The sequence below is a fragment of the Fukomys damarensis genome, unplaced genomic scaffold (assembly GCF_012274545.1).
Source record: "Fukomys damarensis isolate Sample0158 unplaced genomic scaffold, DMR_v1.0_HiC HiC_scaffold_15, whole genome shotgun sequence".
Lineage (NCBI taxonomy): Eukaryota > Metazoa > Chordata > Mammalia > Rodentia > Bathyergidae > Fukomys > Fukomys damarensis.
The window spans coordinates 25,267,617-25,281,603 of record NW_022900927.1 but is presented as its reverse complement, the minus strand read 5'-3'; the positions used below and the strand labels follow the sequence as shown (position 1 = coordinate 25,281,603).

At 39.6% G+C, this 13,987-nt stretch overlaps 1 protein-coding gene across 2 annotated transcripts in view; it reads left to right on the top strand.

Moving 5' to 3' along the window:
- Positions 1–13,987, top strand: part of Lrig3 (leucine rich repeats and immunoglobulin like domains 3) — a 46,842-nt gene that overhangs the window by 30,214 nt on the left and 2,641 nt on the right. For both annotated transcript variants that reach the window (XM_033763750.1, XM_033763749.1), the window contains exons 5-16: positions 87–230; positions 1,277–1,420; positions 1,765–1,908; positions 2,290–2,433; positions 3,167–3,247; positions 4,126–4,197; positions 6,435–6,506; positions 6,993–7,156; positions 9,671–9,991; positions 10,641–10,922; positions 11,447–11,899; positions 12,616–12,774. In XM_033763750.1, the coding sequence (XP_033619641.1) occupies positions 87–230; positions 1,277–1,420; positions 1,765–1,908; positions 2,290–2,433; positions 3,167–3,247; positions 4,126–4,197; positions 6,435–6,506; positions 6,993–7,156; positions 9,671–9,991; positions 10,641–10,922; positions 11,447–11,899; positions 12,616–12,774 (2,180 nt within the window). The remainder of the gene's footprint in view (positions 1–86; positions 231–1,276; positions 1,421–1,764; positions 1,909–2,289; positions 2,434–3,166; positions 3,248–4,125; positions 4,198–6,434; positions 6,507–6,992; positions 7,157–9,670; positions 9,992–10,640; positions 10,923–11,446; positions 11,900–12,615; positions 12,775–13,987) is intronic.

Here is a 13,987-nt window from a genome sequence, read left to right as displayed (position 1 = left end):
GGAGGGAGGGAGGGAGGGGAAGGAAAGGAAAGGAGGGACGGAAGGAGGGAAAGAAAGAAAACAGCTCATCTTGAAACTTTCAATAGGTATATCAATAGCAACAGAGTCACATCCATGGAACCTGGGTACTTTGACAACTTGGCCAATACTCTCCTGGTGTTGAAGCTGAACAGAAACCGGATCTCAACAGTCCCACCCAAGATGTTTAAGTTGTCCCAGCTGCAGCACCTGTGAGTCAAATGTCCTTATCTCCTCCAAACCCTTGGTGTCTGTATACTGAAGTCCACAATGTGGAAAAAGGAGCTTAGAAACAAGCATGTAGCCGTCTTTCCTTTGAGAGCTGGAGTTACAGAATTTCCTCACTGAAAAAAGCTACCAGCTGCTGCCTTGCATGGCAGTGTTAGATTGTTACTAGAAGAGCTAGAGCAATGTTATCATTGTATGGCCCTCTTGCAAGTGTGCCATTGTGGCACTGAGGAAATCACAGGGCCCCTTAACAGCTGCAGTTTATGAGAAGAATACCACAGTACAGGCAGGCTCTGATAGCTGAAGTGGCTGTAAAAACCTATCTTGCTAATAATGGTGGAATGATCTGTGAACAGGCTCCCACAGTAGTGGGTTTCAACTTTGGCTGCACATTACAGAGACTTGGGGAGCTTTTAAAAATCCCAGCATCCAGGCCACACCCTAGGCCAATTACATTAAAACCTCTGGGGGTAGGATCTAGGCTTCAGTAATTTTTAAAACTCTCCAGGTGGTTCCAGTGTCCAGCCAAGGTTGACAACTATTGCCTACAAGAAAGCATTCAACCTGAAAAAGACTCGCAAAAGATAATTTTGTAAACAGATTGAGCAGGATACTTTTGATTGCTGTGCTCTTGAATGGACCTCCTGCTTTAGTGTAATGTTTAATGTTTTCATCCTGATCATGTAAACATAAATATTGATTTGTTTGCTTCTATCCTGAGTGGATAATGGTTTAGATATTAAAGTGCAGTGTACTTTCAATATTTTGTTACCCCCCCACAAGAAAATCACACATTTCAGAGAGAGGGCCTGGGGATTTAGCTCAGTGGTGCCACTGCCTGCCTCATTTCAGAGAGCAATTCACTCACTGCTAAAAAATTGGTATTCTTATCAATAAAAATATTTCAAAATGTAAAATATTCTAATAATTTACCACTGAATTGGTTAAATATATTATAATAATGGCACATTAGATTACTAGAATTTAATGGTCAAATAAGCTAACTGTTTAATTTTAATATCCAATGCAGAGAACTAAACCGAAACAAGATTAGAAATGTAGATGGACTAACTTTCCAAGGGCTTGGTGCTCTGAAGTCCCTGAAGATGCAAAGAAATGGAGTAACAAAACTGATGGATGGAGCTTTTTGGGGTCTGAGCAACATGGAAATCTTGTAAGTGGGTTATCATGGTTCCCACTCAGGTAGTGTGATCATAGAATGCTCAGTGAACTTTCATGAAGTAGCTCTTGTTTGAAATCCTATGCTTATCTCATAATACGCAATCTTATTTATTATTTAGTGTTCAGTTTTGTTTCAGGTAACCCAAGTGAGAGTTTATAAGTATATAAGTTTTATAAGCAAGACTTTATATAGAATTTTTTGCTGATGTTTTCACAGAGCAGAAGCTGAATATCTAGTAACAATAGGAATATGTAATAGGTTGTAATCGTATGTCCCCTTGAAGAGACTAGATAATGAACTCTGGATCCTGCCTTTGATTCTTATTGTGAATATAGGCAGCTGGACCATAACAACCTAACAGAGATTACCAAGGGTTGGCTTTACGGCTTGCTGATGCTGCAGGAACTCCATCTCAGCCAGAATGCCATCAACAGGATCAGCCCTGATGCCTGGGAGTTCTGCCAGAAACTCAGCAAGCTGTGAGTTGCCTTTTATTCTCTTCAGATTCATGAGCAGGGATCATGCCAGAGCATGAGCTTCTTACCACTGATCTGTGAAATTTTCATAACAAAGTTTCCAAGGTGACGGTTTTCTTCACATGCAACCTCACGTACTTCTGTTGTGATTAAGTTGAAGCCCCCTCTGATGTTTTAGTTTGTGGCACACTGGTGAAAGCAGTCGTGGTTATTTTTTTTTTCATTACTCAGATTAAAAATAATGTTTACCAGAGTATTGTTAAGGAAGAATTCTAAAGTGAGGATTATGTTAGTTACATTTATCATCTGGCTTTTTGAAAACAAATCATTGTGTGGAATGGAAAAAAACAAAGGCTGTTTTTTAAATTTCTTTTTTCTTTACAGGGACCTAACTTTCAACCAGTTATCAAGGTTAGATGATTCCAGCTTCCTTGGCCTAAGCTTACTAAATACACTGCACATTGGGAACAACAAAGTCAGCTACATTGCTGATTGTGCCTTCCGGGGGCTTTCCAGTTTAAAGACTTTGTAAGTTACACTTTTTGCTTAGTATACGAACCTATTTGGTTCCTAAATGTGCCCACTTTTCTCCCAGCAGCTTTTCTTTGTTGTCAAAGAAATGTGTATAGCCTCAAAAGTAGCATCTTAATCTTTCCCAGAACAGTTTGATTAAAATGGATCCATTTCATCCATATGTGTTTCTTAAAGGGATTAAAAAAGACAGTGATCGGATTGTCTGGGTGATTATCCTTCTTAGCCTCCTCAGGATCTCCAGGAAGTTAGTAACTGCTTAAGATGGAAACAATTTTAAATGCACTGCTTTTTCTTTGTACAGTACAGATTAAAAAAATAGAGCAAGAAGATAACATAAAAAGCAGCGAAGGAAGATCCCTGTTTATCAGACAGTCATATTCACACCCTGATCTCTGTCCTAAGTGAGAGAAGAGAGTTGAATTAATTGTGCAGTGGTCTTCTGATTTTCTGCACTGCCAGAGTTTGGTGCTCTGTGACCTGTTGCCAGCATTACATGATAGAAAAATTAACAGGGCCAGAATTAACTGTCTTTATTTGGAGCAAAATCCTTAAAACTTGTTAAGGAAAGAGAGCAGTGTTAGAGGGATGGTAGAAAGCCAAGAGTTTATTACTTTGAAAGGGGTGCAGATCATGGGGCAATTACGAAATGACATGCCACCTGAGTGGTGATCTTAGGTCTCTGAAGCATATCTCTAAAGAGAATGTTTTGTTTTGTTTTTTTAATTAGGGATCTGAAGAACAATGAAATTTCATGGACTATTGAGGACATGAATGGTGCTTTCTCTGGACTTGACAAACTGAGACAGCTGTGAGTATAATTTGCCTTCTTATTATTGGGCTCACACTGACTTAAAATTGTTGTCTTAAATGAAGTTAACTCCATAAATTGACATCATAAAGAGATTGGAAGTAGGGGTGTAACCAATCTGATTGTTGCCTTTATCATTTCCCCTAAATGAGTGCTGTTGTATAAGATATGTGTGTATTAATTGGCTTTTCTTCTTGGCTAAGAGAAAGAAAATTAAACACTTCAAGTATGTATAACTTATTTTAGTAACTAAAGACGAACTTTAAATTATTTTGAATGGTTGAATTTGTTAAATGGATGTGTTAAAATGAATGCACTTACAAACTTGAAAACTTCGAAAACCTCAGCATTGCTTGCTGCTCACAGGCACTTTGATGTGGAGTGATCCAGTGCCCACTGATAAAGCTGCAGTAGGCTCCAAGAATATAGGATGAAAACGTTTTGTATTTATCTCTAAAAAGGTCTTATAGATGGCCATATTATATTTTAAGCTGATGATGAAGGTACCCCCCAGATGAGGAGGGGAAGGAGCAAACCTCCACTAATTCTTGCTTTGTTGGAAATACTTTCCTTGAATACAAGGAAATGGATCAATCTGTTCCTAAAAAGACTTTGAAAAACAGTATTTTAATGTGACCATCAGAACCACTCATGCATGCTATTTTTGCCAGGTTCTCTGTTGAGTTCTTGGAAAACCATGTTGATCTATATTAAAAGTAAATGGCATAGCTACATTTTTACAAATGTTGAATTGGAGAAAACGGAATTGTTCACAAATGATTTAAAAAGCAATTCTTTTTATGAGTATTCCACTCCCAAAATGGCTTCTTTTAAATTAACTGTTCCAATATGTTACTCTTGTTCTTTTTTCTCCCTAGAACACTCCAGGGAAATCGGATTCGATCTATTACCAAAAAAGCCTTCACTGGTCTGGATGCATTAGAACATTTGTGAGTAGCTGGAAATTAGTTACCCTGGAGGTAGTCTAAGATGGATGTCTAGTTATGTGTCAAGAAAGATAAAACAAGCTAGAATGTAATTTTGTTGGCATTCTACTGGTGGTAGCATAAACTATATTTACACATCTACCAGCCCATCTATCTCTGTATCTGTGTATCTGTCTACCTACTTGCCTACCCATTTCTCTATTGATCTACCTATTTACCTGTATGGAAGTTTATATACTTACTTATGCATTTAAGTACACTGCTGTAATTCATTATTAGATTTTCTTTTTATCAAGTACTGATATATTTAACTTTTTCAAAAGCATACCACATATTGTGCATTTCTTACACGTTAAACATTCTGCCAGGTACATCTCATTTGATCCTTACACGAATGCTATTCAGTAGGTAATATTATCTTTATTTTTAACTTCAGTGGAGGTTTTGAAGGCCCATCGATTCCACTGGACAGTTAAGATAACTTGGATGTTAAAGATCAAAAAGACAACTCCTCACAATCCTAAAGGGTGAGATTGGAGGGCTTCAACACTATATTGAGAATTTTTGTTGCTGATGCTTAATATAAAATACAGCCCCCCATCACCAGCATCATTCTTCTTGGTCACTGACCCATCAGTTACTGACCATCAGACCGGCAGAAATAGGACTCAGAAATTTCTGCTTCTGTCTTCAGGGAATCCCTGCATCACTGTAGCTCTTGCCAGACCAATCTCTGCCCCTGATGAGCAACTCCTGGCACATGTATCTGAAATGAGACTTAGGGGTTCAAGATTTTCTGCCGATGTCAGGAGGAGCCCAACCTTGCCTGAACACTGTGTTTTGATTAATTGAACCAGCAAACCATTGGTGTATGTTTTATATTTGTAAAATTATAAAGTAATATATGCATCTACTTGTAGTCTTAAGGAATGCTTGTGGCCAAAAATTTTAATGTCTTTTAACTTGAAAAAAAGAAGTTATCATTTAAAATACACATATGGTTTCCTGTCTCCTTTGGATTTTGTATTGAGAGTGAAGATTTCAATGTTATCTATAAATCACTTAAGAGTCATCTTCTGACTGCACCAGTTAGTTTGAGGGTGATTTGGATTGCCAGACCTGACAGTGCAGCAGGGAAAATTGTAGTAGAATGATCCTGCAAACCTATTTTGGAAGGGTGGGCCAGTATCGCTGTACTTATTGAAACAGATTATTTTCAGAGGAAAACTAGCCAGAGGGTTTGTCACCTGGCCCGTTGCGTTACTGGGAAAGTGAAATTAGTGGATCAGTGGACTGTAAACCTCCATGTTGTTTTCTTTACCCTTCCTTTACTCGCCTGGCTTCTTTCCCTATCCGTGTCTGGCATTTTCTTTCTTTGTCCCGTTACTACTTGGCTCATTCAAAATCCCTTTCATATATTTTGACTTCTCTCAAGAAGCAGTACCAGTCCTTGTGGCTTATCCTGCTTATAAGTACTGATTAAAAATAAAATCAGCCCAGAATATTCTTTTATTTTCAAAATGTCCTGCTTGGAGTGTTTAAGAATTATATCTTGCCTGAACATCTTACTGCCTTTGTGTTAGTGAACTGTGTGTGGCAGAATTATGTTGGTAGTTAAAAGCATAGGTTCCAGAATTAATTCAGCACTTACTTTCCCCTTTCATGCTGAACTACGAGTAATGATATCTTCTTTTGGGCTGCTGTAAGGGTAAATGCAGTAACACACAACTCACTTAACAGAGTGCATGTCATAGAAGTGTGCTATGGATACTGTTTTAAAAAACATAATTTTGAGAAATTTTATTTGTATATTTAAAAGTTAAGCAGGGGCCAGGGATTTAGCTCGGTGGTGCCGCCACCTGCCTCAAAAGCACAAGGACCCAAGTTCCATCCCCAATACCAAAAAATAAATAAATAAAAGTTAAGCAGTAGTTACTAATTTAATAATGAGAAATATACTAAAACTATATAGCAGAACAGCTTGGGCCCTTAGGAGTCAAGTAACCTGTACATGTAGCAAAATATGTCACTCAGTAGAATCTTGTGTCTGAGGCAAATATCCTTGGTCCTCGACCCAAGCTTCGGGATGGATGCTTCCTAGAGTTGCCTGCCACATTTGTGTATTTCAGTACTTTGGGCATTTGCTTGGTGAATGGGGTGGGCACTGTGGCCCAGACTTTGCCTGAAGACACAGAGTGACCATGGTGTTCTCTGATGTGTTTGACTTGGCTGTTTTTCAGAGACCTGAGTGACAACGCCATTATGTCTTTACAAGGCAATGCCTTTTCACAAATGAAGAAGCTTCAACAACTGTAAGCTTTTTCTTTTCCTTCCAGGTATTCCAAATGAGGATAGAAGGGAAAAATGTCATACAATGTGTCATCTTAGATTATTGTGACTATAAAAAGTGTCTAGCACATCTTAACCCTACTTAATTTTTATACCAAAAAGCAAAAGGAATTGGCTGTTTGTTCTTTTGTTGTAACATGGAGTTTCTTTTTCTTTCTGTTCAGAATTTGCAACTTAAATTTGTGGGATCAAAATATAGTAAGGCCCCTAAATATAATAGCAATATTTTAGAGTCAGGAATTTTGATATATTAGCCCTCTGCCCTAGTAAGACAAGTATATCAACAATAATAGTAATGAACATATGGTAGGTACATGTCTTACATTCAAAATGGACTTTGGAATATTTTTAACAATTTCTCAATTCATTGCTTTTTAATATTTATTTTAGTTTACTTGTAGAAATCTGCATTTCATACAAAATAAATTGAACCTAATTACTCTCCTCAGGCACTTAAATACATCAAGCCTTTTGTGTGATTGCCAACTAAAATGGCTCCCACAGTGGGTGGCAGAGAACAACTTCCAAAGCTTTGTGAATGCCAGTTGTGCCCATCCTCAGCTGCTAAAAGGAAGAAGTATTTTTGCCATTAGCCCAGATGGCTTTGTGTGTGGTGAGTATAAGTATTGCCCTTGATTTTCTTCATTCTTTTTTTCCTCCTGTTTGTCCAAAGAATGGTTTTGAACAGACGTACGTTCTCTTAATAAATCTTTCTTTTCTGCTGAGATAAATGAAAATAGATCTATAGTTTGCTGATTATTCAAATTTTACAGATGGGAAAGAGAGGTCTGTAAAACTTCTTTGCTGTGGCATCAGAGTGGTTTGGTGGAAAAAGAATGAAATTGGATCTTGGGAGAACTAGAAGACATTTCATTTAAATTTCCAAAATCCTATAGTCTCTGCGTCCATTCAGTGGAGTCTCTGCTACTCATTTTTATTATATATTGCTCTTTTTTGGGCAGATGGGGAGTTAATTGCTGTCTTTGTTGATTCTGAGTTTTCGATCGATATTTACTTTCTTTGTTTTACTGCTCCTTAATTATGGAAAACGGGAAAAGTTGCACTTCCTGATAGAGGTATTCAGAGGTGGTTCGTGAGCCTGGAAGTTTCTTAACTGCTTTCTCCTCCACTCTAGTGCTTGTTGAGAGGCTCATAGGAAAAAAAGTTAAGTAGCTAAGGATTTACGGGCCACTGAAAAATGAGCCGTTGGTTGGGCAAAGCATTATAAGTAACAGCAAATTTAAATTTGTTATAAATAATTCTGAAGCCTATTATTTCGTACCCAAGAATTTCAGCATTAGAAGTCTTCTTAGCCAAACTTCACACAGCTATCTAGTGGCAGATCTTGATTAAAATTGTTAAGTTTCCATCTCTGATGCATATTTTTTGTCTACTACATTATATTGCTGTTTACTATTAGTTACCAGGGAAACGCTTATAAAAATATGTATATACAACATGAAATCAAAGTTTACTTAAATTTAAGCCTATGTGTGAAGGTATTATAGAACCGTATTTTACATTGCATTTAAGAATGTACTCAACACTGCTTGGTGTACAGTATTTTCTTTTTTAGGTTGCACCATTAAATAATGCCAGCAGTTTCTGGAAATAAAACCTCTGATGTAGTTTTTGGATGTGAATAAGCTTTTGGCATTCATCCGTAAGGGCCTGAGATGTTCCTTTCCCATGGTCCCTATTTTACAGTTCTCTAGTGCCAAGATATGAACTCTTACTTAGAGACAAATGTATATTATCATATTTTTTTGAACCTGAATCTGGAAATTATAAGATGAGAATTTCAGAATAATGGTACACAAGATGAAACTGTCTTGCTTACAACCTGCCGATATCCTGTCGGAAATTAGCAGCGTTGGACTTATCCAAGTCCCCTTGCTCATATGTATAAAAGTTACCTTCCAAAGGATACACAGGTTGGTAAATCTGAGATGTTTCTGTCTGGTTTAGAACATCTCTGAGTAACTGAAGTTCTCAAAAGAGGTAGCTTTTCCAAAAAGTAAGAGAGAACTAAAAATAAGTGTTTGGAATGAAAGAGTTGCTCGCTCTAATTATAATGTAGCTCTGACAGGGCAGCACAGCGACATGATTAATGGACTGCTCCGAACTCCTGGCTGGAGCCAGTGTCTCACAGTGTGACTTGGAGATGCCTTCAGCTCACTAGAGGATTTTCTTTTTTTTGGCTCAACCTAAATTACTGCTTTTCAACATTGGCTCTGTTTATGGTAAATGGGGTGTTAATTGCTTTCTTTGGTGATACTGATCATTATGATTGATGTTTGGGTTCTGAATTTTGTTGCTTCTTATTCGTGGAGAACATGGGAGAAAATGCGCTTTCTGACGATAGCACTCAAAGATGGTCCATGAGCCTGGAAGTTTAACTGCTTTCTTTCTTTTTAAAAAAATTTCCTAATTTTAATTAACACATTGTAATCATGCATATTTATGGGATTCAGTGTGACTTTTCAGGGCATGACTGTAGCTTGTCGTGATCCAATCAGAGTAGCTGGACCATTGTCACCTCAGACAGGTATCGTCTCTTGTGTTGAGAACATTGGAAATCCTATACTGGCTCTCTCTCTCCTTTAGAGACTAGATCTTGATGAGTTGCCTAGGTGGGCCTCAAATTTATAATCTTCCTGTCTCAGCTTCCTGAATGCCAGGTTACAGGCATGTGCCATCATGCACAGCTGTACTGGCTCTTTCGAAATAATCACTTAATAGCTGTCCACCTGATATCGTGATACATCACTCAAGTTTACATACTGCTTGACTTCCCCTATGATTTCTTAGGTGCCTTCTTAGACTGATATAAAGCACAAGACTTGGGATAAATGATGGGTTTTCTGAAAATTTCAAGATAAGACTCGTCTCACATAACAGTGGTGATAAATAGATCTCTGTCTCTACCCGACACCAGCAGACGACTTTCTGAACACCCTTCCAGGGTATCCTTTCTACATGGGACTGCTCATCAGTCTGTACCACATCAGCTGAGGGTCAGACCTGAGCTGCTGTTTGTTTTGCATTCCTTAGTGCTCAGATGTGAGCAGCCCTTGGACTCTTGAGCCTTCATATTGTTTTCTTTCCTTCTCTCCATTTTGAACAGATGATTTTCCCAAACCCCAAATCACGGTTCAGCCAGAAACACAGTCGGCGATAAAAGGCTCCAATTTGAGTTTTATCTGCTCAGCTGCCAGCAGCAGTGATTCCCCAATGACTTTTGCTTGGAAAAAAGACAACGAACTCCTGCATGATGCTGAGATGGAAAATTATGCACACCTCCGGGCGCAGGGTGGTGAGGTGATGGAGTACACCACTATTCTGTGGCTGCGCAGTGTGGAATTTGCCAGTGAAGGGAAATATCAGTGTGTCATCTCCAATCACTTTGGTTCATCCTACTCCGTCAAAGCCAAGCTTACAGTAAACAGTAAGAGATATTCCCTTTCCCTTTTGCACTGGGGCTAACTTTTAGAAACAAAGCACTGGTTCCCTCGTCTCTGTCTCTGCCTCAGTCCTATCCCTGTCCTTCTCGTAGTTTCCCACCTATCTTCCTTTCTACACCTCTCACTCCATGAAATTAAGACTCTTCGTTCTTTGTATCTAAGCCAGTGATTACTGAGGCCTGGCACATTGAACAGTTTTGAATTTAAATTGTAGGCCCAAACACATGCTGAAACTGAGTGAATGTTAGAGCCCCTGGGAGGGACATAGAAAAAACAATAAAATGAATTGTCAGGGAACAAAGAGATTAATTGATGTGCCCACAGGCTCACAGATAATTACTGAGTAAACTAAAAAGTGGTCAGAAGATAGCAGAATGACTTTTAGTCTGAGAATCAGATGACTTGCATGTAATCCTGACTCATCTCTATACCTGTGTAACCCTAGGTGAGTTACTTCATCTTTCCATTTCAACTTTAGTTTCCGAATCTCGAAATTACAAATAACCTCTGCTTTACCTTTATCAGGAACGTTTGTAAATACTTTTAAAGAAAAGGTGATGGTGATGGGGAAGGCATCAGGTGAACCCTTCAAACACCGTAAGACATGTGCCTGCATTACCTTTGTGATTTCAGTGCTTCCCTCATTCACCAAGACGCCCATGGACCTGACCATCCGTGCTGGGGCCATGGCGCGCTTGGAATGTGCTGCCATGGGACACCCAGCCCCACAGATAGCCTGGCAAAAGGATGGAGGCACAGATTTCCCAGCCGCAAGGGAGAGACGCATGCATGTGATGCCTGAGGATGATGTGTTCTTCATTGTGGACGTGAAGATAGAAGACATCGGGGTGTACAGCTGTACAGCACAGAACAGTGCAGGAAGTATTTCTGCAAATGCTACTCTGACTGTGCTAGGTAAGAGGACTTCTTAAGACTTGGTAGAATGAGTCAGTGTTAAAAAGGTAAGCATTGTTCACTTTTCCATCCATGAACATGTTGGAAATTATTTCATACATTTTGTATGTTTTGCTTTGCTTTGCTTTGAGACAGGGTCTCACTGATGCATTATGTTGCCCTGACAGGGCTCAAATTTGTGATCCTCCTGCTTTAGCTTCCCAGAGTGCTGGGATTATGGATGTGCACAACTCTGTCTGACGTTTTTAAAAAGTGTTTTATCCTCTCTTATCAACTCCCTAACCTAAGAGTGAGGGAAGTTGAGGTAAAAATGACTATACTATCATGCCTGCCATTATGAGTAAATGACAGCAGAACGATGAAATCCCAAAGGTTGTGTTGTTTTTAGGCAATGAAGGAATGTATCTAGTAAGTTCTGGGAGCATAAAATTAGATGCTACAATTTGAATAAATGCAACTGCTGATCTTATCTTATGGAAACCAAATTTCATCGAGGAAATTAAAAACATAAGTTGTCATTTCAGAAACGCCGTCCTTCTTGCGGCCTCTGTTAGACCGAACTGTGACCAAGGGAGAAACAGCCGTCCTGCAGTGCATCGCTGGAGGGAGCCCCCCACCCAGGCTGAACTGGACCAAGGATGACAGCCCTTTGGTAGTGACTGAAAGGCACTTCTTTGCAGCAGGCAACCAGCTGCTGATTATTGTGGACTCGGATGTCAGTGATGCTGGGAAATACACATGTGAAATGTCCAATACCCTTGGCACAGAGAGAGGCAACGTGCGCCTCAGTGTGATCCCTACTCCCACCTGTGACTCTCCTCAGATGACCGCCCCGTCTTTAGATGACGACGGATGGGCCACTGTGGGCGTCGTGATCATAGCCGTGGTCTGTTGTGTGGTGGGCACGTCGCTCGTGTGGGTGGTCATCATCTACCACACCAGGCGGAGGAATGAGGATTGCAGCATTACCAACACAGGTGTGTAAACAGAAGCTTGGCCGGGTGTGCGGCAGTCACGTGTATTTGTGGTTCCTCGGTCATTTTCTTCAAGAATGTGTGTCTCGCAACCTGAGCCCATCTCAGAAGGGTGACTCATTTTTTTCAAGCTGCAGAAATATGGTTAGCTAAAAATAATACACCAGCCTGAAATAAAGCTGATATTTAAAGATTAGTACTTTTTGTTAAAACCTCATCAGCACCTCCTGTTGGCTGCGTGATACAATCCAAACCACTGGGTGAAGGAATCTTAACTCCTCACGAGGCAGTGAGGAAACAGGAGTCACCCTTGAGTCATAAGGTTACTCTGCAGTGATTATTTGGCTGGGTCCTGGGCACATTTACCTAGGGAGGACTTTAGCTCTGAGTAAAGGAAGGGGCTGTGACCTAACCAATCTACGCAAACTGCCAGTGAGATCGTGTTTAACTCAAGGGCGTCGGTTCGCATCTATGAAAATTCTTGTTTCTGAAATTTGGGGGAGGGCACATCTGAAATTTGGAGAGTGACAATGCACAAAATCAGCTTGTACTTCAAAGCCCTGATTTGCCTCTCCTGAACACAGATGTCGGACTGACTTTGGTATAGTACATACTCCTTATGTGATTAGCACAGAAACCAGTCCGCACTGTTCATCTGGGAAAGCTGTGGGACAGTGCCTGTCATTTTTGGTTGAGAGAATACTGTTGCTTGATTACAGATGAGACCAACTTGCCCGCCGATATCCCTAGTTATTTGTCATCCCAGGGAACATTAGCTGATAGGCAGGATGGGTACATCTCTTCGGAAAGTGGAAGCCACCACCAGTTCATCACTGCTTCAGGAGGTGGGTTTTTCCTACCGCAACATGACAGTACTGGTAAGTGTTTAAGATGAATGTGGACTATAGTTATTTTGAAATCGTATGATGAAATATTCAGATGTAATATTAATTTTTGCCAGAAATATTTAGGACCTGGCATAAGATAAATAAAAAGGCTGAAATCGCATAGTTACCTATCCTCTTAAATAATAGAAAAAAGTCTTTGTCTCTGACAATAAAAGAAAACCACTATGTAAAATAAAATTTAATTTCTTCATGCAATGTAATATTTTCTATACATTATAAATACTCTTTGGCCTGGACTGTCCTCCTTCCTTACACGATGCTTGTCATTTAAGTAGTGTCATGCATAGTCTCAAAAATCACATGATTTAAAGTGATTCTTTTAGAGAAATCTAATCCTGCCACTTGCTTAGGATGTTGTGTGGATTTATGGGAAGTGACAGAAGCAGAAAAATGTAGGAGCAGGCTTGGTCCAAGACTGTACCCTGTAGACTTTGGGCATTCACAGTGCTTCCTTGGCTAGGTGGGTGTGAAGATGAACTCTACATAGAAAACTCTGAAGTACATGCTGTTGATGTTGTTTTCAAACGTTTTACCATCTTTTACCACAAGCATTTATTCAGTATTTGCTGTATACCAGATTTCACAGTTGGGAGGGAAGCTTGCGTGTTTTCAGTTTCATAATTTAGACATGGATGAGACAAACTATTACAAAACAATTTCAGAGTGCTTGGTGAGTCCGTGATATAGGGTATAAAAGATAAAAGAGAAGATCTGAGCATAAAAGAGTACTCTGTTTAGATCCATTTGGTGGCAAAGAGCAGAGATGCAGCCTCATTCAAATGTAGTGGGCTAAATGAAAAGACACCTGTGAAAACCTAAAGGACTGGGACTGGGACGTAGTAGTGGCAAGCTGCAGGGGTGCTGGGCCCAGAGTCGTGTCTGCTCCTAGAGCAGCTCTGGGGACCTCCAGGATTGCTGAGTCACTTTCTGCATATCTTCTTCTCTTTTGGTCCATGACCCACCCCTGACCAGACACTTTCTATATCCCAGGCACATGGCCCATCATGACAACCCTAACTTCAGTGATCATGCTTACCCTTGAACTGCTATGTCTACCACCAATGGGCATCTCTTCTCTGTGTTGTTTAATTTAAAACTTGTGAGATGACTATATGTATGCATATGTGTGTATGTATATGTGTATATATATATATTTATATATGTATGTGTATATATATATGTA